The 27724-nt window shown below is 42.1% G+C and overlaps 2 protein-coding genes across 4 annotated transcripts in view; one reads left to right on the top strand and one right to left on the bottom strand.

The window, feature by feature from the left end:
- Positions 1-16765, top strand: part of LOC106581038 (trafficking regulator of GLUT4 1-like) — a 39241-nt gene extending 22476 nt beyond the window's left edge. The window contains exons 2-3 of the mRNA XM_014162711.3: positions 13712-13838; positions 14250-16765. Of these exons, the coding sequence (XP_014018186.1) occupies positions 13712-13838; positions 14250-14260 (138 nt within the window). The 3' untranslated portion in view covers positions 14261-16765. The remainder of the gene's footprint in view (positions 1-13711; positions 13839-14249) is intronic.
- Positions 16766-23464: 6699 nt separating this feature from the next.
- Positions 23465-27724, bottom strand: part of gosr1 (golgi SNAP receptor complex member 1) — a 40546-nt gene continuing 36286 nt past the window's right edge. For 2 of the 3 annotated variants that reach the window (XM_014162688.3, XM_045702926.2), the window contains exons 8-9: positions 25952-26034; positions 23465-24125 (exon numbers count right to left, since the gene is read on the bottom strand). In XM_014162688.3, the coding sequence (XP_014018163.1) occupies positions 24001-24125; positions 25952-26034 (208 nt within the window). In that variant the 3' untranslated portion in view covers positions 23465-24000. 3 annotated transcript variants of the gene reach the window in all.

Raw genomic sequence — 27724 nt, 5'->3', positions numbered from 1 at the left:
TGGCATCCATCTTGAAATTATCATCTTCCAACAGTCTACTATTGAGTTTCCAATAACTCCGATTCGGTTTAACTTCAGATCCATTCATATTTAAAGATAAGAATATAACTTTATGATCAGTAAGAATTGATGGTTCAATTGATACCTTGACTACAGTATAATCTAATGAATTACAAATCAGCCAGAAGTCAATTATTGACTGCCTGGACATGTCCTTGGTACTCCAAGTGAAGTCCTTTTTATCAGGATATTTAGATCTCCAAATATCGACTAATCCAAGACCAAGACATAGATTATTAAACTCAGGATTAACAATGCTGGATCTGGTAGGAGGGGAATATCTGTCAATCATCACATTAGATGAAGAATAAAAAATCTCCACCTAAGATAATTTTGATATCCTGAAATACACCTATAACTCTATTAATCTCTTCTTCAAATTCTTGAAATAATATCCTGTTGTTTTGTTTGTTGTTAGATGCGTAAGTATTCCCTAATAAAAACATTTCACTGTTGATATTCATTGTTAAAATTAACCAACATCCAGAGTGGTGAGTCTTACTACTGATGACCTTCCCTTTAAATGCACCTCTTAAAACTGCTACACCTGCAGTGTAGTTGATGCCATATAATAACCAGATATCGTTACCCCTTTGATTTTTCCAAAAAGATAGATCGGAAGAACAAGCATGAGTCTCTTGTAGAAAGTAAAAGTCTGCATTAAACCGTTTTCAATACAGGAAAATAGCATTACGCTTGAGTAAATTATGAATACCCCTGACATTAATTGAACAAAGAGATAAAGACAAACTTCAACCAACAACCTTGTTATGCTAATATAAGCTTTTCCTAAGGATATGTAACTCAAAAGGAATTCCATCCCATTATTAACCTCTCCAAAAAAATAAATAATAATATTGGTCATAAAGTTACCAAAGTATTCTTACTCCCACAAGGGGGAGACATTGGGTAGACCTTACAATAAGCAGTTATTCACCTATAGTTTGTGTTTAGTTTACCAGTTCTCAGGTCAGCCTTTTCTCATTCAAGTGTTTGTCTACATTTTTTATAATAAAAGCTGCTTTTCACCTGGCAGTCAGTTTTTTGGCCTGACAGTTCTGTCCGAGTTAGACTCTGGCTCGCTCTCAAATGTTCTGATTTGGCCGCATTTCTTTCCCATCGATGATCACTCTCGCACCGATAAAAAAATGCAGTTTTCCCTGCCTTTCGAGGTGCAGCCACCATCGGCCACAGTTTCTCTCTTGTCACTTTGTCTGCTGAGGTCAGATCCTCAGTGAACCTCCATTTTTGCTTGATGAGGAATTCACAATTCTTCGCTCGCCTCCAGAGAAGATCCCGTGTAGATCTGTTGGTGAACCGGATGATGGTTGTCCTCGGTCTCTTGTTTTGATCCTTAAGTCTTCCCAAACAATGGACGATGTCTACATTTTCCTGAAGTTTGGCTTTTGATTCAGGGATGACAGCTCCACAGATGTCAACAACTCTGCATTTGATGTCCTCACCCGCCTGCTCTGGAATTCCATGGAGCCTCAGGTTCCACCTGCGCTGGTATCTCTCCGCCTCATTCACCTTTTGCTCGAGTTCAGCCACCTTATTTTCATCTTCCTGGCAGATAACTTCCACTTTCTTCATGTCACTTTTAAGGGTTTTCACTTCTCCAAAGATAAAGTCAACAGATTTTTTCATGGCCCCAATTTTCATCGTATTCTCACTAACCATGTCCTCCAAGCCATTTGCCCTTTCACCTAGCTTTGCTGTAAAAAGCATTACAATATTGTTTTGCATCTCAAGAAGTGACATACCCTCTTGGCCTCTCATCTTTTTCCCCTGGGGCTTGACTGGAGTGCCGGGGTCGTAAGGTAACGGCCTGAGCTGGGGACTGGAGGGGCGCAAGTTGTGAGCATTGTTGTCCGTGCTCACCACATTTTCATCTCCCATTGCAGTATTTCCCCCCACAGTCACATTCTGAAGAGGAGTACCCAAGATTATACCATCTTTTGTGGTTAATTGTCCATCTGACGATCTCTCCATTTCTTTCCTTTTGGTTCTGGTCGTGGAAGTTTCCATGTACGTCCGACAAGCTAGTTTTTGAGCTAGCTAGGTTATCTGGCTATCTACTGTTGTCGCAAACTTAGTTTTAGAGGTGAATAACTTGCAGAAAGTAATCAATTATTTTGGTAAACAAACTAAACCATATTCATACGGGGTTTTATGACCGTAGAAATTACCCAATGGTCATATTTGGGTTAGAAAATCCAATAATTCCTTCAGCTACCAAAACAAATTATCTGCACTGACCGCCATCTTGCGCGGAACCCTTGACTGGCCTACATGTTGGTGTCTGTCCTTACATCAGGCTACATTTTCTATGCTAGTGTTCTAATAAGACACGTTTGGTCCAGGTTAAAGTGGCTGTAGCCAGGTGTGAAGAACCAGATTTGGCTCAGGTGTCTTCTATCTTTGGACTTGCAGACAAGTAGAACACATTTCTTCTTTGAACCCTGAACGACTTCTGACTCAATGACATGGACAGCACAGAATAATTAACAAATCAGTTTACAGAGCATGGCAGTTCTGACAACAGTTCTCTCTAATAGACCCAGCATCCTAACTGAAGTCTTTGACATTAACAACTGTTCCTCAGTCTCACCAAAGACACTCCCAGTGAGACAGAGACGAGGGAGGGAGAGAAAGAGAGGGAAGAGAAGAGAGGGAAGGGGCAGAAACCAGAGATGCCCACTAACTCAATAGCAGGCGAGAGAAGTCAATTGAGCCTTTCTGCAGGGGTAAAATTTCAGCAGTTAGCCAGCTACGCAGCTCTGATAAACATCCTCTCAGTCCTGAGGGGAGCAAGACACCCCCCCACCCACCCACCCACATACACACACACACACAAGGAAGGGGGATACGGGGCTAGCATCAGGAAGGAATCACACTATTACCTGCCTGCCACAGGGGTGGACGTGGAACGACTATTCAGACAGACTACAGATTGGCTAAAGTTGATTTTCTAAAACACTGAAACTGAACAGAATTGAATCAAAAGGGAAAATGGCTTTTGTCTACATTCTGTACCTACAGAATGTGGATACATTCATTCCATAATTTCATAACACTGAATACCAAACAATCGGTTAATAATACAGTATATTGCTCAACCACCTAAGGTATCCCAAAAAAATTGTAATAGATGTATATACACTACCGGTCAAAAGTTTTACAACACCTACTCATTCAAAGGATTTTCTTTCTTTTTACTATTTTCTACATTGTAGATTAATAGTGAAGACATCAAAACTATGAAATAACACATATGGAATCATGTAGTAACCAAAAAAGTGTTAAACAAATGAAAATATATTTTATATTTGAAATTCTTCAAATAGCCACCCTTTGCCTTTGATGACAGCTTTGCACACTCTTGGCATTCAGGACAAAGAGTTAAATCTTGGTTTCATCAGACCAAAGTATCTTGTTTCTCATGGTCTGAGAGTCTTTAGGTGCCTTTTGGCAAATTCCGAGTGGGCTGACGTGTCTTTTACTGAGGAGTAGTATCTGTCTGGCCACTACCATAAAGGCCTGATTGTTGGAGTGCTACAGAGATGGTTGTCCTTCTGGAAGGTTCTCCCATCTCCACAGAGGAACTCTGGAGCTCAGTTAGAGTGACCATCGGGTTCTTGGTCACTTCCCTGACCAAGGCCCTTCTCCCCCGATTGCTCAGTTTGGCCAGGTGGACAGCTCTAGGAAGAGTCTTGGTGGTTCCAAACTTCTTCCACTTAAGAATGATGGGGGCCACTGTTTTCGTGCGGACCTTCAATGCTGCAGACATTGTTTGGTGCCCTTCCCCATCTGTACCTTGACACTATACTGTCTCGGAGCTCTATGGACAATTCCTTCGAGCTCATGGCTTGGTTTTTGCTCTGACATGCACTGTTAACTGTGGAACCTTATATAGACAGGTGCGTGCCTTTCCCAATCATGTCCAATCAATTGAATTTACCACAGGTGGATGTCGATCAAGTTGTAGAAACATCTCAAGGATGATCAATGGAAACAGGATGCACCTGAGCCCAATTTCGAGTCTCATTGGAAAGGGTCTGAATACTTATTTACTTAAGGTATTTCAGTTTTTTATTTGTAATACATTTGCAAACATTTCAAAAAGCCTGTTCTCACTTTGTCATTATGGGGTATTGTGTGTAGATTGATGAGAACAATTTTTGTTTAATACATTTTAGAATAAGGCTTTAACGTAACAAAATGTGCAAAAAGGGAAAGGGTCTGAATACTTTCCAAATGCTCTGCATCTTGTATGACCACCAATGGGCAACTCATGCTGATCTGTAGGTAGAAAAGCAAGGTAGGCTTAACAGATGTAAGACAGCTGTACGGATGGCCATTGGTATTGAGGTTGCGGCTGGCAGACACAGAAGACGTGGAGTCAATTATGTGGAGTGGAGAGAGAGAGAGGCAGGGCTATATGCTTTTATTGGCCGTGCAGGCCTCTCCAGGTAATGGGACTGACTGCTAGGCCCAAACTGCTACTGCACGTTCGGCACATTCACTGGTGAAATATGGGCGTCAGCCTTCAGCCCAATGGATCTTATTCTCTTTCTGTTTAGGTGTCGGAAGGAGGAGCCGTGTGTGTTTGTGTGTTTTTAAACGGCTAATTAGTAATCTTGTGCAGCTGCTACATTGGGTAGATTTGAAGTCAGCGTTCCCTCTGAAAGCTTGGAAGGACACCTGATGTTAACAGATGGGGTGTGATGCTGAATGTAGAGCAATGACAGTGCAGATACAGGAAAAATGGGTATTCAGTGCTAAGGCAAAGCTTGATTGCAGTTACAGGACTAAGGTATTAGATCATTTTGTATAGATAGAGTCATAACATGCTCCAGCGTTGTAGCAGAAATTTTGCCATTGCCAAGTAGGCCTACTGAAAGATTACTACACACTATTACATCGTACTACAGTTTTGAACAACATTTAACCTTTAACCTGGACATTTTAAATGGCAATTTTCCAATTCGCTTGCTTTTTAGTCCTGAACTACAGTAGGCTTAATCTGTCCCTTGGAAACAGAAGGGTAGAAACATTGTTTTCACCGATCTTACTTGGTCAGATCAGTGATCTCTTAACATGGCATCCTATAAGTTCAGGTACCAATCACAACAATTATGTGAATGGTACATTAATTGCAAAAATCAAACCAATTGTTTTTAGACATACAGTTGAAGTCGGAAGTTTACATACACTTAGGTTGGAGTCATTAAAACTCATTTTTCAACCACTCCACAAATCTCTTGTTAACAAACTATAGTTTTGGCAACTCGGTTAGGACATCTACTTTGTGCATGACAAGTCATTTTTCCAACAATTGTTTACAGACAGATTATTTCACTTATAATTCACTGTATCACAATTCCAGTGGGTCAGAAGTTTACATACACTAAGTTGACTGTGCCTTTAAACAGCTTGGAAAATTCCAGAAAATTATGTCATGGCTTTAGAAGCTTCTGATAGGCTAATTGACATCATTTGAGTCAATTGGAGGTGCACCCATGGATGTATTTCAAGGCCGACTTTCAAACTCAGTGCCTCTTTGCTTGACATCAAAAGAAATCAGCCAAGACCTCAGAAAAAAATGGTAGACCTCTACATGTCTGGTTCATCCTTGGGAGCAATTTCCAAACGTTCATCTGTACAAACAATAGTACGCAAGTATAAACACCATGGGACCACGCAGCCATCATACCGCACAGGAAGGAGATGTGTTCTGTCTCCTAGAGATGAACATACTTTGGTGCGAGAAGTGCAAATCAATCCCAGAACAACAGCAAAAGACCTTATGAAGATGCTGGAGGAAACAGGTACAAAAGTATCTATATCCACAGTAAAACATGACCTATAGCGACATAACCTGAAAGGCCGCTCAGCAAGGAAGAAGCCACTGCTCCAAAACCGCCATAAAAAAAGCCAGACCACGGTTTGCAACTGCACAAAGATCGTACTTTTTGGAGAAATGTCCTCTGATCTGATGAAACAAAAATAGAACTGTTTGGCCATAATGACCATCGTTATGTTTGGAGGAAAAAGGGGGAGGCTTGCAAGCCGAAGAACATCATCCCAACCGTGAATCACAGGGGTGGCAGCATCATGTTGTGGGGTGCTTTGCTGCAGGAGGGACTGGTGCACTTCACAAAATAGATGGCATCATGAGGGAGGAAAATTATGTGTATATATTGAAGCAACATCTCAAGGCATCAGTCAGGAAGTTAAAGCTTGGTCGCCTATGGGTCTTCCAAATGGACAAGGACCCCAAGCATACTTCCAAAATTGAGGCAAAATGGCTTTAGGACAACAAAGTCAAGGTATTGGAGTGGCCAACACTGACCTCAATCCTATTGAAAATTTGTGGGCAGAACTGAAAAAGTGTGTGCGAGCAAGGAGGCCTACAAACCTGACTCAGATACACCAGCTCTGTCAGGAGGAATGGGCCAAAATTTACCCAACTTATTGTGGGAAGCTTGTGGAAGGCTATTCGAAACGTTTGACCCAAGTTAAACAATTTAAAGGCAATGTTACCAAATACTAGTTGAGTGTAAGTAAACTTCTGACCCAATGGGAATGTGATGAAAGAAATGAAAGCTGAAATAAATCACCCTCTACTATTATTTTGACATTTCACATTCTTAAAAAAAGTGGTGATACTAACTGACGTAAGACAGGGAATTTTTACAAGGATTAAATGTCAGGAATTGTGAAAGACTGAGTTTAAATGTATTTGGCTAAGGTGTATGTAAACTTCCGACTTCAACTGTATACTGACCAATAGAATGTGGTTAAGATCCGTGATATTTTCAGGGACGTAACATACGACTGATGAAGGTGTGAAGTTGTTGAATCAGGTGTTTCAGTGAACTCTTACACACCTGGGTTTCCTACCCCTGTCCTGCCCTTGGGCTCCGTTCCAATACTGTAGAAATGTGTCCTACTGTCCTTCCTCCCTTAAAGTGGTCACTAATCTGATGTGACTGGATTGGTAGAAATTAGGTCGTAGTGGAACTCTCAATCTCGCCTATCAGATCATGTTAGATCAGGGATTACTTCAAGGAGGGAGGGGAGGATAGGAAACATTTTAGAGTTATCTGAATACACACGGGCACACACACACACACACACCAGGGTTGGTCTCAATTCGAATTGAAGGCATTCAGTGTGATTTGTGATTTGAATAAAAATAGCTTCTACTTTTCAGTTTATTGAGAAGTAATTGAAAATAAATGCCTTTTTTAAAATTATTTAATTGTAATTTTAGTTTACTTCTTGAATTGACTGCCTTCAATTCGAATTTAGCCCAACCCTGACGCACGCATGCACGCACACACACTGTCCTGGCAGGCCCTCCCTACAGTACAGTAGATCTCCTCTCCTCCAGGCTTATTCCATCCGTGTGACCACACTCCTCATTATTAATGACAGCAGCAGGCTGGAGGGAGGGAGAGCACTTTTTTAGAGACTCGCAGCTCTCCATCTCCTCCTTCTTTCTCTCTTTCTCCCTCTCTCGCCCTATCCTCCCTCTTTCTTTCTCTTTCTCTTCCTTCATCTCTCTCTCTCCAGCCTCAACTGCAGTGGGAACAACTGCAGAGCTGGGGAGGGGATGTGTGTGTGTGTGTGTGCCTTGTGGGATTGCCGGGTTGTGCTGCAGAACGACAATCACATATGTAGGACAAGAGGCCAGGTTTTTGCTGAATTTCACATTCATCAGAAAATATGAGCACGTCTTCCTAGGGCTGTGGCGGTCACGTCATTTCATCAGCAGGTGATTGTCAAGCAAATAACTATCGGTCTTACGGTAAATGACCGTTAATTAACATAAACACATTTAGCATCTCCTGGCTTCAACACAGCCTACAAGTCTTGTCTAATAAATCCATGTAGTATAGCCTACACCTTCACAATAAATCCCTTATTTATTTTAGATAGGTCTAAAGAAACATGATATGAAGAAAATGTAGTCTATTTCAGAAGAAAAGAATAGCATACTCTGAGTTGTCCTTATGTTAGGTCCTGATGTGGCTATGCCAAATGGCTGTGGGCTACACTAGTTCATTTAGCAGACAAGATTTTCTCATAATTCTGTGGCATTATTTTATATTATTTTGTAGTAAGAAGAATACAATAGAACAAAGCTGAATAAAATATAAATATTTTCTCCAAATGATTTGAGGGAGTGTGCACGTGCGGCTATTCTGTGTTGGGCAGTTAACAAAGAAATAGGTATTCCTGTATGCTTAATTTAGAGTTATTCATGTAACTTTAGTTGTTCTACAAACGTTGGGCTATATGTTTAAATTTTAATACATTGTAAGGCTGCATGATGAGACTCTAATGATGATTTGAAAAAGTCATTTGAAAGGCTGTACACACTCAAATAGTCTCTCATTCACAGTTTGACAAGCACCTGATAATGCCTCGAATTTCATGGCGACATCCCCTTTGTGGCCGTAATGCACCCTAAAACAAGACATCGGGGATGCAACTGCGCGGGTCCTTATCCAATTCCGAGGTGCATATTGGAAGAACTATTAGGCTATTACTTCACATTATAAGCGCAGCAATGCGCACATGGTAGTAGGCTATAAGCGCAATGTTCCATTATCAGAAAACACCATTATCAAAAGTGACCGCAAATGCAATTATGCATCTAATGCTTTTATTATAAAGGTGCATTTTTATGGTGAAAATGATCTTCCCCAAACTCACACACCGCTTATATATGCCAATGGATTAATGTGCTTAATTTTAAGAAGTTATTTAGCCACTTTATGTTGTAATAAGGTTTGTATCACAACTATAGGCCTATGGGCTAGGCTACATGAGGTGTGCGACTATGATTAGAGAGTGTTGCTTCCTGCAGTGATAAAAGTATAATCTCATCCATCCCCCATGGCGGGAGTCTCTCCCAGTGCTCCATCCCTCCCCCTCCTGTCTCCCTCCCTGTCCCTCCTCCCAGCCCTGAGCATACAAACCTGTCATCCAGGGAGCTCTTCCTACACACACATAACAGGGGATAACCAAGGAAACACAATGGTTCAAAGCTCTATTTCACAGAAACAATGGCTCGCTCACACAATGCTCTACAGTACCTCTGAACTACAATGATGTTCTACCTGAGAACTAAAATCGGAACGTCATGTTTGTGTCAAAGGCTTCAGCTTCATGAAGATGCTCTATTGTGCTGACTCAATGGTGTTTGAGTCGCTTCGTGTATCAGCAAAATTGCTTGAGATGATTTCATTTTCAACCTGCAACTGCAACAAAAATTGTGTCCAAATTGATTCGTGTTACACAGGCTTTAAATGAGAATATCTACAGGAAACTGCCAAAATAAAGGAAACACTTGAGTAAATGAGGGATACAAAGCAGGTGCTTCCACACAGGTGTGGTTCCTGAGTTAATTAAGCATTTAACATCCCATTATGTTTATGGTCATGTATAAAAGTGCCCAGTTGTCCATTATTTTGGGTAACATGATTAGAAGAAGAGATCTGTGACTTTGAAAGAGGGGTCTCAAAAGGAGCATAGTTTTTCTTTATTTAACCTTTATTTAACTAGGCAAATCAGTTAAGAACAAATTCTAATAGGAACAGTGGGTTAACTGCCTTGTTCAGGGGCAGAACGACAGATTTTTACCTTGTCAGCTCAGGGATTCGATCTAGCAACCTTTCGGGTTACAAGTCCAACGCTCTAACCACTAGGCTACCTGCCGCCCCAGGGGGTTTAAAGTGTGTGTGTGTGTGTGACCTGATCTTAACCCAATTAAACACTTTTGGGAGATTCTGGAGCGGCGCCTAAGACAGCATTTTCCATCACCATCAACAAAACACCAAATTATGGAATTTCTTGTGGAAGAATGGTGTCGCATTCCTCCAATAGAGTTCCAGTTCTGTGTCAAGGTGCACTGAAGCTGTTCTGGCGGCTCCTGGTGACCCAACGCCCTATTAAGAAAGTTTTTGTTGGTGTTTCCTTTATTTTGGCAGTTACCTGTATATTATACATTAATATTGGGCTGTCCAATTGCACATATACTGTTGCGTATATGCCTTTTTGATGTATTAGTCAACTCTTGCAGTTTTGTTACTCATACCACAGAGCATATTGAAACAGTAGACTATGTTACTGTACCAGACAGTAAATATAGTTTCACTGGGCTAAGCAGAAAGAATGGGTTCATTTGAAGGGTTCTGTGCCGGACCCTGATGAAGACCTACAGCATCAGAGGATGTTTCTAATATTCATAGCTAAAATAATGACAGTGTTCTGTTTAAGATTATGATTTGTATTCCTCCCTGCCCGCTCTTAAACAAAACTATCACCCCGAGTTCTGAATTTTAATGAGGCTGCCGCTACGCACACAGCATTAAGCATAGGTAGTCGCTGCTCTAACATCAAGCATTATCAGTATTACCAAGGAGATGGGGAAGAGTGTAGAAGTGAGATCACCATTGTAGCAGAGCCTCCAGTCATCTACTCAGACATCATGGTTTAATAAATGCTTATTGAATTCAGCTATATGTAATTTCCCCCCAGTTAGAATACTTTGAAACTGTGTCCTTTCATTCCTCCATTGTGTGGTTAAACCGATCTGACTTTGATATAAATGAAAACATAGACCCTCATAGAGGCCAGTCCAGCACCACGGACAGCAACCACATGCTTCTTGAAGTACTTTTGTTTCATGCTCAAATAGTATATCTGCGGTTAGCATTTTGTTGTTTTCCTATATCTTTTTTGAGATGATTGGTTCGATTTTGGTTTATAAGCTGTTGGATGTGGTGATGACAGAAACAGATAATACACCACTCTAACCCAGTCTAAGAGGCGGAGGTTGGACACTGAGTGTGGAGGAGATGCATGTTGAGTAGAGATCTGTTAGTAACTATTGATCTTCATAATGCAGTGTAGTGGAGTGGGGGTTGTGTGTGTGTGTGTGGTGTGTGTGTGTGTGTGTGTGTGTGTGTGTGTGTGTGTGTGGTGTGTGTGTTGCATCCGTGGAAACAGTGAGGGGTTAATGGGAAAATGTGGTGTACTAGGGAAACCTGGGTAATTGCAACCTGGTGACATCAGAGGTTAGTTGTCTTCTGTGTCTCTTGGTCAGTCAGGAGGGCAGCGAATCAGGTTTCAACTATGGGATTTCTACTAGTCACGATCATCCAAAGAGAAAAATGAACGGCTGTTATCAAGGAGGTGGGGAAGAAAGTGTTTCGATAGATGGGTGTAACAGCTGTCTTCAAAAATGGACCAAGGCGCAGCGGGTATGTGGATACTCATATTTTAATTCCAAAAAGGAGTAAAGCATCCACCGGACAAAACAATACACAAGACAGGAACAGTCTTGCAGGCACACAAAACGCAATGCAAGAACAACTACCCACAACCCCAAAGAAAAACACACACTCCTATATAGGACTCCCAATCAAAGGCAACTCAACACACCTGCCTTCAATTGGGAGTCCTAATCACCAACACAACACTTAACACACAAAAAACCTGCCACGTCCTGACCAAAACTAATACAATACCTCCCTCTGCTGGTCAGGACGTGACAATGGGGAAGTTCTAGGGAAGCCTGGGTAATTAAATACATTTATCTACACATAATGACAAAGCGAAAACAAGTTTTCAGTAATGTTTGCAAATGTATTCAAAATAAACAGAAATACCTTACTTAAGTATTCAGACCCTTTGCTATGAGACAAAACATTTTGCTCAGGTGCATCCTGTTTCCATTGATCATCCTTGAGATGTTTCTACAACTTGATTGGAGTCCACCTGTGATAAATTAAATTGATTGGACATGATTTAGAAAGGCACACACCTGTCTATATAAAGGTCCCACAGTTGACAGTGCATGTCAGAGCAATAACCAAGCCATGAGGTCGAAGGAATTGTCCGCAGAGCTACGAGACAGGATTGTGTCGAGGCACAGATCAGGGGAAGGGTACCAAATCTGAGCCCGGACAAACTGAGCAGTCGGTGGAGAAGGGCCTTGGTCAGGGAGGTGACCAAGAACCCGATGGTCACTCTGACGGAGCTCCAGAATTCCTCTGTGGAGATGGCAGAACCTTCCAGAAGGACAACCAACTCTGCAGCACTCCACCAATCAGGGCTTTATGGTAGAGTGGCCAGACGGAAGTCACTCCTCAGTAAAAGGCACATGACAGCCCGCTTGGAATTTGCCAAAAGGCACCTAAAGGACTCTCAGACCATGAGAAACAAGATTCTCTGGTCTGACGGAACCAAGATTGAACTCTTTGTCCTGAATGCCAAGTGTCACGTCTGGAGGAAACCTGGCACCATCCCTACGGTGAATCATGGTGGTGGCAGCATCATGCTGTGGGAATGTTTTTCAGCTGCAGGGATTGAGAGACTCGTCAGGATCAAGGGAAAGATGAACGGAGCGAAGTACAGAGAGCTCCTTGATGAAAACCTGCTCCAGAGTGCTCAGGACCTCAGGCTGGGGCGAAGGTTCACCTTCCAACAGGACAACGACCCTAAGCACACAGCCAAGACAACGCAGGAGTGGCTTCGGGACAAGTCTCTGAATGTCCTTGAGTGGCCCAGCCGGAGCCCGGACTTGTAGCATCGTAACCAAGAAGACTCAAGGCTGTAATCGCTGCCAAAGGTGCTGAATACTTACGTAAATGTGATATCTAAGATATTTTTTTTATACCTTTTCAAAAATCTGTTTTTACTTCGTCATTATGGGGTATTGTGTGTAGATGTTAGTTTTTTCTAATCATTTAATCAATTTTAGAACAAGGCTGTAACGTAACAAAATGTGGAAAAAGTCAAGGGGTCTGAATACTTTCCGAATGCACTGTATAGTACCGCATAAAGCTGCCTTGTGTGATTTACAGTAAGGCCCACACTATACTATTCATCAACTTCAACCAATAACAACCTATAGGCTCTGCAGACTTTACATTTTTGATTTAATTTAACCTTTATCAAAGTTTGTCAATCAATGAATAGGCCTAACTGTCATTTTTAAATATCTGAAATACTTTATACATCAAGGATAATCTCTTGGTCAAGTCGTTATCGTAAAATGTTCAATAAAGTACCTGGCAAAAGGGTAAATAAATTAAAGGTCTGCAATGATATGGTCCCAAATTTTGTCGAGTTGTAGGAAATCTCTCAGTTAGTGTTCGCGTTAAATTGCTTTTAAAGCAATTTCTCTGTGGATTGATGGACTAGCAGGTGATAAATTTCACAGTGAAACACTTATCGAGACTGAGTGAAACGTCCAAGTATGTTTGAGAAAAAGTTTAAAGCTGTAAATTGCAGTTAAACCATGTTCCAGTGAATCTCTGTATGGATTTAAGTGTTTCAGTTGTTGTAAGATGAATTTGTCCAACAAGAGCACAAGTCATACAGACAGGAAATAAGACAGACAAGATAACTAAAGATGACATGGGAGACAAATGATATCATAGTTCAAGATTTGAGTTCAAGATTTGAGTTCAAGTTCACAACTTGATTATAATTCTGACTGTAAGTCGCTCTGGATAAGATTGTCTGCTAAATGACCAAAATGTAAGAACTCAAATTGTGTCATGACTGTTGGGTGTCTCTGTGAGGGTGTAAATACATCTGGCCTTGTGTTGTGTCCTCTCCTCTGTAGTCCAGAAACAGCCTGCAGTCGGGAGACATGGACGGAGCTAAGAGACTGGGTAAACTGGCTCGACTGCTCAGTGTCGTTTCCATAATCCTGGGTATACTCACCATAGTCGTCTGTGTAACGGTCTCTGGTAAGTAATGCATATGCGCGTGCACACACACACACACACACACACACACACACACACACACACACACACACACACACACACACACACACCGCTGCAGTGCATAAATACATGCACGTACATGCATACTGCATAACAATTCCAAGGTAATATTTTAACATGCATAAACATACACCAGTCTGTCATCAATCACGTTGATGACTGGATAGTGTGTGTGTCCTTGTGTGTGTGTCAGCTCAGCAAATTTCTGAGCTCTGTGTGGATTGATTAAAGACTGCAGCTATAGCAGACTGGCTGTGTGGCAAGGAGAGTAACCCTCCTGCTGTTTCAGCTACAGACCAGTCTGCCATACTGTAGGAATGACTGGACCTTAACCTTTCTCTCTCCCCTTCCCCCCTCTCTCTTCCCTAACAGTAACCAAGTGACCAGTGTATAGACCATGAAACAAGAGCTCTGCTACAAGCCAAGCAGAGGATGCTGCATGGGAAAAACATTTATTCCGTTGATTCTGAGATTAAAAATAAGGCAAACAATTAAGACGTTTAAAGAGTAGGAAATACAGTAGCAAATGAATGAAACAAACACAAAAGATCCAGATATGCATGCATTAGATTCCACTAACATTTGCTTGAAATAAAATCCTTGATATAAAAAGTGTATTTTAAAATAACGTTGGACGATTGACTTATGGTTTGAGGAACTTGCTACTCTCATTCGACTCTCTGTGGAGTAAAAATACTCTTAAAATTAAGAAGAGAGGGATGAACAGAGGAATGAAGTGATAAACTTTTCTGTATCAAGAATGGAAGGAGACCTTGAAAATTAACTCCAAGCTTTGGACTACAAACATCAAGACAGCTGAATAATCTGAAAATATACTTGGTTGACCTGACCTCCTGGATTGAAAGCATATACAACTATACAGATATATTTGCAATATAAATATATATAGATGAATATATCCATTTACATTTTATAAAAGTTGTGTATGTTGAGCTGCGATGATTGAGACTTAAGTTAAGATGGCTGTCGCCTGGTATAGGTTGCCGAAGAATGTAATATTTGACCAAGGAATACAATTCAGAGATGTTTTCGAATTTATGTTGTTTATTTTGTAGATTTTTTATGAAAAAAAGAGACCACTTGACTGTAGATAGCCAACCTTTTTCATTTTGTTTGTGAATTCATATTTGTTTGTCTGTGTTTTTACTTTGGGATCAAACATGCCAGGTGCTTAGAGACTTGAGAGTGAGTTGTACATAATGTGAGTGTTTCAGCCCCATGTGGGTTGACTGTGGACTCCACAGAAACAGAATCCCCCCCCCCCCCCTTCCTTGCTGTGGGAGGGGTCTGACTATATAGATGTGCATGCCTCCCCTCCCCATCCCTCTCCAAACATCCATGCCAGAGCATGGGCATAAGTCTGAGGATATGAAATTTGTCAGAACAATCAATCACTCTCCCCTTACCCACTGACCCCCTAGCTCCCCCTCCAAATATAACCCACTTACCCCCTAGCTCCCCCTCCAAATACAACCCACTTACCCACTGACCCCCTAGCTCCCCCTCCAAATATAACCCACTTACCCCCTAGCTCCCCCTCCAAATACAACCCACTTACCCACTGACCCCCTAGCTCCCCCTCCAAATACAACCCACTTACCCACTGACCCCCTAGCTCCCCCTCCAAATACAACCCACTTACCCACTGACCCCCTAGCTCCCCCTCCAAATACAACCCACTTACCCACTGACCCCCTAGCTCCCCCTCCAAATACAACCCACTTACCCACTGACCTCCTAGCTCCCCCTCCAAATACAACCCACTTACCCACTGACCCCCTAGCTCCCCCTCCAAATACAACCCACTTACCCACTGACCCCCTAGCTCCCCCTCCAAATATAACCCACTTACCCACTGACCCCCTAGCTCCCCCTCCAAATACAACCCACTTACCCACTGACCCCCTAGCTCCCCCTCCAAATACAACCCACTTACCCACTGACCCCCTAGCTCCCCCTCCAAATATAACCCACTTACCCACTGACCCCCTAGCTCCCCCTCCAAATATAACCCACTTACCCACTGACCCCCTAGCTCCCCCTCCAAATACAACCCACTTACCCCCTAGCTCCCCCTCCAAATACAACCCACTTACCCACTGACCCCCTAGCTCCTCCTCCAAATACAACCCACTTACCCCCTAGCTCCCCCTCCAAATACAACCCACTTACCCCCTAGCTCCCCCTCCAAATACAACCCACTTACCCCCTAGCTCCCCCTCCAAATACAACCCACTTACCCCCTAGCTCCCCCTCCAAATACAACCCACTTACCCACTGACCCACTAGCTCCTCCTCCAAATACAACCCACTTACCCACTGACCCCCTAGTTCCCAATCCAAATACAACCCACTTACCCACTGACCCCCTAGCTCCCCCTCCAAATACAACCCATGCTACTCCAGCACCTTGTCTCATTACCTGGGACTGTTAACATAGCTTGTTTGACTGAATGCATTTTGTAGTACTACAGAGACCAACACAAATCCTTAACCTATTGCCACCCTGCTGTATCGGTATGACATGTATTTATATGAAGAATATATATGCAATATTATATAGGCATGCTTTGGACTAAACAGTAGCCAGATTTTTGGATGCCACTGTAAGGACCTGCTGTAACGTTAAAGGAACATTGTTTTGAGGTTTGCTTGATTAGCAGCCGTTCTCTCTGTACATGTACTGTAACACACCAATTTGTCTGTATTCAAATGTGACACTATGCGATCTGTAATAAGTCACAGTTTGTTCAGATTCAACTACGGTAACACAACAAAGGACTGTTATATTGACACACTTCAGATGTTTACTACAAGGTCATAACACCTCTTATAAAACCTTCATAACTACATAATGCTTCATAACAGCCTTGTTTGGACTTACATTCATGTTCGTATTACTACTCATAACATTCTCCTGAAGTCCAATTTGATTTCAATACTTTAAGTTGGCCAATAGTTCTTGATTCCACTGCCTGTATTATCAAGGGCTTATGTAGGTGTTAGCTGCACAAATGAGACCAAAGAGAAAATTATATGATAATGATTTGATTGCATTTATTTGGCCTGAATTTAAAATCTTCAAAGAGATCTAAAGTGATGGTTTAAACTATGAACACCTATTGGTTCATTCCTTGCTGAAAAAAACCCCAGTAACGCCCCTGTCTAAGCATGCAAAGCACTAGATCACTCCAGATCCAACCCAAAGCGAGCATTGACAAACCATTTCTAATCAGAAAGTCACAGCAATTAAAAGCAGAACACCTGGCAATGTTACATTTTTAGGCATCTGTACTGTATTTCTAGAAACAACAAATAGAAATAGGACCACAGCTGGTGAATGATTCAACATGGTCATGATGTTTAAAGGCACTGAACTCAAGACAGCCTTACAGTACATCTATGGGTATGATAACAAACTTGCTGCCCTTTTGGTAATACAAGTTATATTGCACAGTAGGAAGCTACTGTAGCCACAGCGTGCTTCACTGGACAGATGGGCTGAAGAGACATCCCTGTCTAAAGAGCTCTAATGTTTATCTTTGGGCAACAGACATGCCTCAGTCTGGAAACTTCTCACACACTCCTAAAGGGCTTTTAGAAACCTGACTTTGGGGAGAAAGTAGATGGCTGCTCTATGTCATACAGTAAGAGCAAATGGCAGAGAGAGAGAGACCCCAATCTAGCAGGGGAAATTCTGTGACTCAGTCTGCCATTGAAGAGACAATTCAACTTAATACCCATAAGACACATTTTTATGGTAATTTGTCTATGCATGAAATAGTTCCCACTCACCTTCCGCACTGTTCTGTCACATCATTCTCTGGCCGTCTTTCTGCTGCGAGATGCATACGTGCTGTGTCAGTAAAACAGTGACTTTCAAAATCATGTCTATCATTTTCTTTATGTGCAGATTTTTTCCCATTTTGGATAGAATATATATATATATATATATATATATATATATATATATATATATATATATATATATATATATATGTGCTGGTTTCCATCTCTGTTGTGAACATTCTGCATGTCTGGAATAAACGTTACCATGCATGGTCTACGATGAGTTGGACTGATTTACGTTGGTTGGTTTGATGGATGCGTGTGCTTGTTTGTGTGTTGAAGGACAGTGTGTGACAGAGGAATGGTCTAAGGGGAAAACTGCTGAGTAGTGTGTGAGATGGAGAGTAAAGGGTCAGACAACCTGCCTTTTGAAGTGGTATCTGGGGTAAAGCTTCAGCAGCAGCTCCACTGACATAATGATCAAAGTCAATGTCCCTGACTGGAACAGGGAAAGGTGTAGAGCTAAACCCTCATGTTAACACACACACACACACACACACACCCCCCCCCCCCCCCCCCTTTCACTAACGCACTCCTTTTGTCTCTCTCACACAAGATAACAGAATACTCAAAACACTCACAGAACAGGGCATACAAACACGCACCAACACACATCTCCAGCACAAACAAACGACTACACAGAATCAACATTTTAGTCATTTTTATTAAACAATAAGATTGGGTCTCTTTACCTACAGCAGTAGCACCTTGGTATGTCCTGCTGCACTGAAAAATTTAAGACGGGGATGAATAAATACAATGAGCCACGCAAGTCATGTGTACTTAAAGGTATACAAAATGTTCGCTTTATTTCTCAAAAAGTAATCTTCTGTTTTTGTGATGATGCCACATTTACTTCTTTGTGGTTCTATACGCCATACTGACAAGATGGCGGCGGAAAACAAGGCTGACATTTTACGTATCCCTAACCAATTGTGTTTTTTGTTCATTTCTTTGCATTGTTTGTAACTTAAACTTATTTTGTACATAATGTTGCTGCCACCGTCTCTTATAACCAAAAATAACTGGCAGAATCCTTTTTTTCCTTTAACGAGTCTGACGTGAATGATATACTGCTTCCCCCGGAACAGGCCCAGATCATCGCCAGAGGGCGGGCTGCCTTCTGAGAATTCATAGGTGACCGAATAAACCCCTACTTCCTTCCATTCTGCTAGCAAACTTGCAATCTTTGGAAAATAAAACTGATGACCTACGCGGAAGATTAAACTACCAATGGGACATTCAAAACTGTAATATCTTATGCTTCACGGAGTCGTGGCTGAACGATGACATCATCAACATACAGCTGGCTGGTTATACGCTGTATCAGCAGGACAGAACAGCAGCTTCTGGTAAGACAAGGGGCGGCGGACTATGCATTTTTGTAAATAACAGTTGGTGCACGATATCTAAGGAAGTCTCGAGGTTTTGCTCGCCTGAGGTAGAGTATCTCATGATAAGCTGTAGACGACACTATCTACCTAGAGTTTTCAACTGTATTTTTCGTAGCCGTCTACATACCACCACAGACTGATGCTGGCACTAAGACAGCACTGAATGAGCTGTATTCCGCCATAAGCAAACAGGAAAACGCTCACCCAGAGGGGGCGCTCCTAGTAGCCGGGGACTTTAATGCAGGGAAACTTAAATCTGTCTTACCAAATTTATCAGCATGATAAATGTTCAACCAGAGGGGGGAGAGAAAAAAATAAAAAAATAAAATAAACTCTCGACCACCTTTACTCCACACACAGAGACGTGTACAAAGCTCTCCGACATCCTCCATTTGGCAAATCTGACCATAATTCTATCCTCCTGATTCCTGCTTACAAGCAAAAATTAAAGCAGGAAGCACCAGTGACTCGATCAATAAAAAAAAGTGGTCAGAGGAAGCAGATGCTAAGCTACAGGACTGTTTTGCTAGCACAGACTGGAATATGTTCCGGGATTCCCCCCGATGGCATTCAGGAGTACACATCAGTCATTGGCTTCATCAATAAGTGCATCGATGACGTCGTCCCCACAGTGACGGTAAGTACACACCCCAACCAGAAGCCATGGATTACAAGCAACATCCGCACTGAGCTAAATGCTAGCGCTGCCGCTTTCAAGGAGCGGGACTCTAACCCGGAAGCTTATAAGAAATCCTGCTATGCCCTCCGACAAACCATCAAACAGGCAAAGCCTCAATACAAGACTAAGATCGAATCGTACTACACTGGCTCTGACGCTCGCAAGGCTTGCAAACCATTAGACTACAAAGAGAAGCACAGCCGAGAGCTGCCCAGTGACACGAGCCTATCAGACAAGCTAAACTACTTCTATGCTCGCTTCGAGGCAAATAACACTGAAACATGCATGAGCACCAGCTGTTCCGGAAGACTGTGTGATCACGCTCTCCGCAGCCGATGCAAGTAAGACCTTAAAACAGGTCAACATTCACAAGGCCAGACAGATTACCAGGACGTGTACTGCGAGCATGCGCTGACCAACTGGCAAGTGTTTTCAGTGACATTTTCAACCTCTCCCTGTAATACAACAAGTTTTAAGCAGACCACAATAGTCCCTGTGCCCAAGAACACTAAGGTAACCTGCCTAAATGACTACCGACCTGTAGCACTCAAGTCTGTAGCCATGAAGTGCTTTGAAAGGCTGGTCATGGCTCACAACACCATTATCCCAGAAACCCTAGACCCACTCCAATTCGCATACCGCCCAAACAGATCCACAGATGATTCAATCTCTATTGCACTCCACACTGCCCTTTCCCACTTGGAACACCTATGTGAGAATGCTATTCATTGACTACAGCTCAGCGTTCAACACCATAGTGCCCTCAAAGCTCATCAATAAGCTAAGGACACCACTGGGACTAAACACCTCCATCTGCAACTGGACCCTGGACCTCCTTACAGGCCGCCCCCAGGTGGTAAGGGTAGGTAACAACATCCGCCACGCTGATCCTCAACACAGGGGCCCCTCAGGGGTGCGTGCTCAGTCCCCTCCTGTACTCCCTATTCACTCATGACTGCATGGCCAGGCACGACTCCAACACCATCATTAAGTTTGCCAATGACACAACAGTGGTAGGCCTGACCACCGACAACGATGAGACAGCCTATAGGGAGGTCAGAGACCTGGCCATGTGGTGCCGGGACAACAACCTGTCCCTCAACGTGATCAAGACAAAGGAAATGATTTTGGACTACAGGAAAAAGGACCAAGCACGCCCCGATTCTCATCGTCGGGGCTGTAGTGGAGCAGGTTGAGAGCTTCAAGTTCCTTGGTGTCCACATCCCCAACAAACTAACATGGTCCAAGCACACCAAGACAGTCATGCCGACTCCAAAACCTATTCCCCCTCAGGAGACTGAAAAGATTTGGAATGAGTCCTCAGATCCTCAAAAGGTTCTACAGCTGCACCATCTAGAGTATCCTGACTGGTTGCATCACTGCCTGGTAAGGCAACTGCTCGGCCTCCGACAGCAAGTCACTACAGAGGTTAGTGCGTACGGCCCAGTACATCACCAGGGCCAAGCTTCCTGCCATCCAGGACCTCTATACCAGGCGGTGTCAGAGGAAGGCCCTAAAAATTGTCAAAGACTCCAGCCACCCTAGTCATAGACTGCTCTCTCTGCAACCACATGGCAAGCGGTACCGGAGCACCAAGTCTAGGTCCAAGAGGCTTCTAAACAGCTTCTACCCCCAAGCCATAAGACTGCTGAACATCTAATCAAATGGCTACCCAGACTATTTGCATTGCCCCCCCACACACACACACACACACACACACACACACACCTTTTACAACACTGCTTCTCTGTTGTTATCATCTATGCTTAGTCACTTTAATAACTCTACCTACATGTACCCATTACCTCAACAAACCGGTGCCCTCGCACATTGACTCTGTACCGGTATCCCACTGTATATAGTCTCACTATTGTAATTTTACTGCTGCTCTTTAATTACTTGTTACTTTTAATTTCTTATTCTTACTCGTATTTTTTGTAAACTGTATTGTTGGTTAGGGGCTCATAAGTAAGGATTTCACTGTAAGGTCTACACCAGCTGTATTTGGCGCATGTGACAAATAAAATCTAATTTTATCAAATCTAATTTTATTATAGACTCCCTCCAGTGTGTTGTTCTAGAATCAGCAGAATTTTTACCTCTGTGGAAGAACTTGAGTCACAGCGAAAGTACACAACACTTAATTCTACTCGAGTGATCTTCAAACCAGACAAAACGATCTGAAATATTCAGGAGCTATACGCAGTAGCACCAGAGTAGGCTAGCTGTGTTAACTGTATGGATGTTTGTTGAACCAGTTATAGACCAATAGAAGTACTGCACTCAGATGACAAAATGCAGTCCCCCATTTGCCCTCAGAGAAGAGAGTAACCTGAAAATTGAGATAAAGGATGAAAGGAATAAAGTGGACAGTGACATCCCATGAAAAAAGGGGAAAATGGGTATACTTGGAATGGTTTTAGATATTTCCACTTCATGTAGCTATACCAATAAACCAAACTTCAAAACGTAATCAACTTCGTGACTAAAACGTCCTTGTCTAGTTACCAGATGATAAATGGTGAGATGTAAGGTGTGACAGACAAAGACAAGGTAATTAATTTAAAACCTGGTAGGTGGCTATGGAGGTGACATGGGAGTGATGACAGGTTCCTGTAGAGTCCTGGAGGGAAGCTGTCACCCCCTACAGACTGCAGTTACAGCTCCTGTGCAGTGAGGCTGTCACGACACACACACGCGCACTTGCGTATGTAGGTACGCACGCTCACAAGCAGGCAGACACATGCATATTTTTACAAAACAGAGGTCTGAGGGAGTGTGGAGGTGACTCGCATCTGATCGTCAGAGTACCCCATTAAACAGTAATCTAGCTTCTGCAGCCTGGTTTACTGTAACATCTGCAGCCTCTTCCACTGTAAAACCACTTAAAATGCCATTGACAATTTCAAATAATTTTTTTTATAAAATCTCCAAATGTAGCATCTTTCAAATCAACATTCATATTAGGGATGTTAAATGTTAGTCAAATAACAAATGAATCAGCCCAGAACTTCTTCAGGAGGCAGAACAGGATGACGCAGAAGGGATAGACAGAGGTCTGAGGCTCTGTAAGATAATGGGCATATAGGGTAGAAAATAATCAGAACTTTCAAAATCAGTTTGGAACAAAAGTTTGAGCACAGATTTCCAGTTGACATCAATGTATGACTTAAGGTTTGTTGACTTTTCTCAAGGTAGGACTTAGTAGGTCCTTGATCATGAAGAAGCACAGAGAGGGCTGACTGCTGATCACTCTTACAGATCTCTGGATTTCAACTGAACTTGTGTGGCTCAGTTGGTGAGAGCGTGGCACCAGCCAAGGTCGTGGATTCCATTATAAAAATGTATGCATGCACTCACTGTACAGCAAGTTACTTTGGATAGGTGTCTGCTAAGCGGCATAATAAGTAAGTTGAGGGAAACGCGTAATGAAAGAAGTCAGAGTTGTGGTTTAACCATACACCTGTATGTGGGCCATTGTTTAAAGTACTACAGTGATTATGAAGTCATCCATGCAGCACAACGGAATAATGGTATTTGCAGCACTAGAGTTGAATCAATGGCCTTCAATGAAAAATACAATTTCTCAATACACGTCGAAGTTCAAAAAAAATATTGAAAAATAAAATGTTAAGTGCCTAGTATCACAGTGTATATTAATAATTTATTAATAATGCACATAGTACAGCCCATGATGATGATAAACCTCCTGAATCTCCCGCCACTAAAAAACAACCATTCAACAAAAGATCCATCCACCTCAGAAATCAACAGCAAAACAGTCCCCCTCTTTCGTATCCACAATCTGTCTTCAGAGCCTTTAACTCCTCATTGAAGCAAGTGTTCTTTATATATTTATATATATATATATATATAATTCTTTAAAATCTAGTCATATTATTAAATTTGGTCTCCGTTCCCGTAACCAGAGTTGAACAGCACATTCACTTTTGATAGAAAACCTAAACAAAAAGCTGCTGCTCCATCTCCTTCCCTCACTGCTAAATACAAATAAGGTAGTCCATGATGGCTTTGATCAATCCTGTTAACCGATTGGGCCAAGAGGGTGTCTGTCTGTCCGTCTGCTCAGTGGCCGCCAATCACTCAAGCCCATTCTCCAGAGTTCTGATTCCGATGTTACAAACGCAGAGTAACGATTGTTCGACCGGTCTGTCTGTCATCAGTGGAAGGCGTAGAGCAGCAGCAGGATGGTGCAAACGCCGATGACTGCACCCAGGATTAGGGAGTCTCGCCTCTTCCGCAGGTTGATTCGCTGGATGAGGTTGTTGATGGCTGGGAAACGGTCTGGAGGAGGAGGAAGTTAAGGGAAACCGAGAACCAAGTGCCAACCACCTCTTATTAAAAGTATGTTCAGAAAATCATTAAATTGGAATTATAAACTGGGTGGTTTGAGCGTGAATGCTGAAATCCATAACATATAAGACCGTATACAACAAAACATTTATTTGTACTGCTCTAATTACATTGGTAACCAGTTTATAATAGCAATAAGGCACCTTGGGGGTTTGTGGTATATGGCCAATATACCACGGCTAAGGGCTGTATCCGCGTTGCGTCATACAGAAGAACAGCCCTTAGCTGTGGTATATTGGCCGTATACCAAAACCCCTCTGGCCTTAATCCTTAATTAGAATCTAAAAAAGCCGAACTGCCTGCTTTTCTGATGGCATTGCTAATTTTTTGGTCTGTTCTGAAATTGTATTTCTGAAACAGGCAACTGATCTTTTCTTTTGACAGCAAAGTGAAAAATGATCCAATATGTTGTTCATAGAACCCTAGCAGGAGTGAGGAATGGAGCAATTTAAGCCCTCAATCCCCCCAGTCAGTTAAATGGACCAGAATGGATCAAAATGCTCCGCATGCTCAGATATCTCCTTAGAATCAATAGGAGTTTTTCCCCTCAAGAGGCTGGTGTTGGTGCCCCGTGTGAGGAAGATATCGTATCGCCCGGCTGGAAGGCCTGACAAACATGCTCAGAGCAAAGAGAAGATACCAGGCAGAATCAGGCTCCCATTAAAGTGGCACTCCAGTCTCCTTTTCACCTCATTTAACACCTGATTTACTTAACAAAAGGCACATCTCAATAGGTGGTCCAGGTATGTCATGACATGCACAAGTGGGGGTGGGGAAGCTTTCCTCTTCGGCTTTTCAAGGAAGGGGGAGGACGATGACAGACATTCTCATCAGACCAACTCATTGAAAGCCCTACTCCTTGAAATTTAGCTAAAACATTTTTTTTACCTATTTAGTGACTTGTACTTCACTACATTTATACTTGCGATATCACTTTTCAACAGGAAAAGTAAAAAAAAACACTGGAGGATGTCTTTAAATCTTGCTGGGATAGATGCATTGATAACAATACAAACTGCACTTGGAGCATGCTCATTGGGCCTATATTTTTTATTTTTATTTAACCTTTATTTTACTAGGCAAGTCAGTTAAGAACAAATTCTTATTTACAATGACGGCCTACCGGGGAACAGTGGGTTACCTGCCTTGTTCAAGGGCAGAATGAGAGATTTTTACCTTGTCAGTGCGGGGATTCGATCCAGCAACCTTTCGGTTACTGACTTAATGCTCTTTAACCACTAGGCTACCTGCTGCCCCCCTATTAAACAGTTAGGATTCGTAATGTAAACCGACAGTCACTCTGGCATTAAATGTTTAAGGGACTCTATAGCTGTATTGTGTCTGGTTGCAGCTCACAGGAGGTAATAGTACAGTAAATAGAGGACCTAATGTGTAAGAGCGTTGCGCTAACAACGCCAAGGTCGTGGGTTCAGTTCCTGCGGGGATCAATTCACATCTACTCACTTCTGTAAATTGCTTTGGATAAAAATATCTTCTAAGTGGCATTAAAAGATAATTATGATCAAATAAAAGTTGTTTAAAAACACATGATACCTGGACAATCTCTAGATTTTCTTGTTGGATTAAATGCCTAAATAGGTATTTGTGAATTTGTTCTTTTTCATGTGAATTTGTTCTTTCTCAAACAGATATAAACATAGGGTTGGCTTCCCAGACACATTTTAAGCCCAGTCCTAAACATTATGTTTAATGGAAAACCAATGTGCATAAAGTTTGCTGGGTGTTGTAAAGGATACTGGCCAGAGTGTTGACCCTGCTGTGTATGGACTTCAACAGCCCTCTCTGGGATGTCATGTTCTCCTTGGTCGCCATGGCAATACTGCAGGGAGAGAAGAGGAAGAGAGTGACATACACAGGTTAAATTAGGGGAGAGGTAACCCACCCTACAATATCACCCCTGTAAATCTTCTGCTTTGTTATAAAACAGCTTTTCTCCAACCGAGAGTATAGGCAACACTACAATATCACACCTGTAAGGCTTGTTATCAAACAGCTTTTCTCGAGCAGAAAGTATGACGCACGATTGTGTGTGTGTGTGGTAACCCAAGTGCAACTACCGTGACAGACAGAAGGCGGGTGGAGGCAGAGAAACCCATTAGAGGGGGGGGGGGGGGGGGAACTTTCACATTAATTTAGAATGCAGAGAGAGAAATACTGGGGGAGCTGAGTCACTGAGGCCGTGGATATTATAGGGGGAGCCGAGTCACTGAGGCCCTGTGGATATTAGCGCAGAGATACACTGAGGCGTGTAGTGCAAGTGTGCAAAGCTTGTAGCGTCATACCCAAGAAGACACAAAACTGTAATTGCTGCCAAAGGTGCTTCAACAAAGTATCGTGTAAAGGGTCTGAATACTTGTGTAAATGTGATATTTCTGTTATGTTTTACAAATTAGCAAACATTTCTAAACTTTTTGTGTGTAGATTGATGAGGGGAAAAAACTATTTAATCAATTTTAGAATGAGACTGTAACCTAGCTTAATGTGGAAAAAGTCAAGGGGTCTGAATACTTTTTGAAGGCACTGTAGGTGACAACAGCTGTCATAAGCCATCCCATCAAATCATATGGCCAAGCGTCACGTCTGGAGGAAACTGGCACCATCCCTACTAGAGGTCGACCGATTATGATTTTTCAACACCGATACCAATTATTGGAGGACCAAAAAAAGCCTATACCGATTAAATGGGCCGATTTTTAAATATATATTTGTAATAACAACAAGAACAATACTGAATGAACAATTTATTTTTAACTTAATATAATACATCAATAAAATCAGCTTAGTCTCAAATAAATAATGAAACATGTTCAATTTGGTTTAAATAATGCAAAAACAAAGTGTTGGAGAAGAAAGTAAAAGTGCAATATTTGCCATGCAAAAAAGCTAACGTTTAAGTTCCTTGCTCAGAACATGAGAACATATGAAAGCTGGTGGTTCCTTTTAACATGAGTTATCAATATTCCCAGGTAAGATGTTTTAGGTTGTAGTTATTATAGGACTATTTCTCTCTATACGATTTGTATTTCATATACCTTTGACTATTGGATGTTCTTATAGGCACTTTAGTATTGCCAGTCTAATCTCGGGAGTTGATAGGCTTGAAGTCATAAACAGCGCAATGATTTAAAAAAAGACATTGATGTTCATAGTTAGGTACATTGGTGCAACGATTGTGCTTTTTTCGCGAATGCATTTGTTAAATCACCCGTTTGTCGAAGTAGGCTGTGATTCAATGAGAAATTAACAGGCACCGCATTGATTATTTGCAACGCAGGACAAGCTAGATAAACTAGTAATATCATCAACCATGTGTAGTTAACTAGTGATTATGTTAAGCTTGATAGACTAAATGCACCTCAGTGCCGTCAGAGACGGTACCATTCAGTTAAAGTCCATTTCCTTCAAAGACGTAAAGCCAGGGACAAAGCCTGAGGGCACTAGCTAATTTCAGATCTTGTGGTGTTCTTCGGTGTACATGGACATCAAGCACTTAATGTTCTCCCATCTCC

This window comes from Salmo salar, chromosome 20 (genome assembly GCF_965601325.2).
Source record: "Salmo salar chromosome 20, fSalSal1, whole genome shotgun sequence".
NCBI lineage: Eukaryota > Metazoa > Chordata > Actinopteri > Salmoniformes > Salmonidae > Salmo > Salmo salar.
Note: the sequence above shows the minus strand (reverse complement) of the source record. Positions and strands in the feature narration are given on the sequence as shown.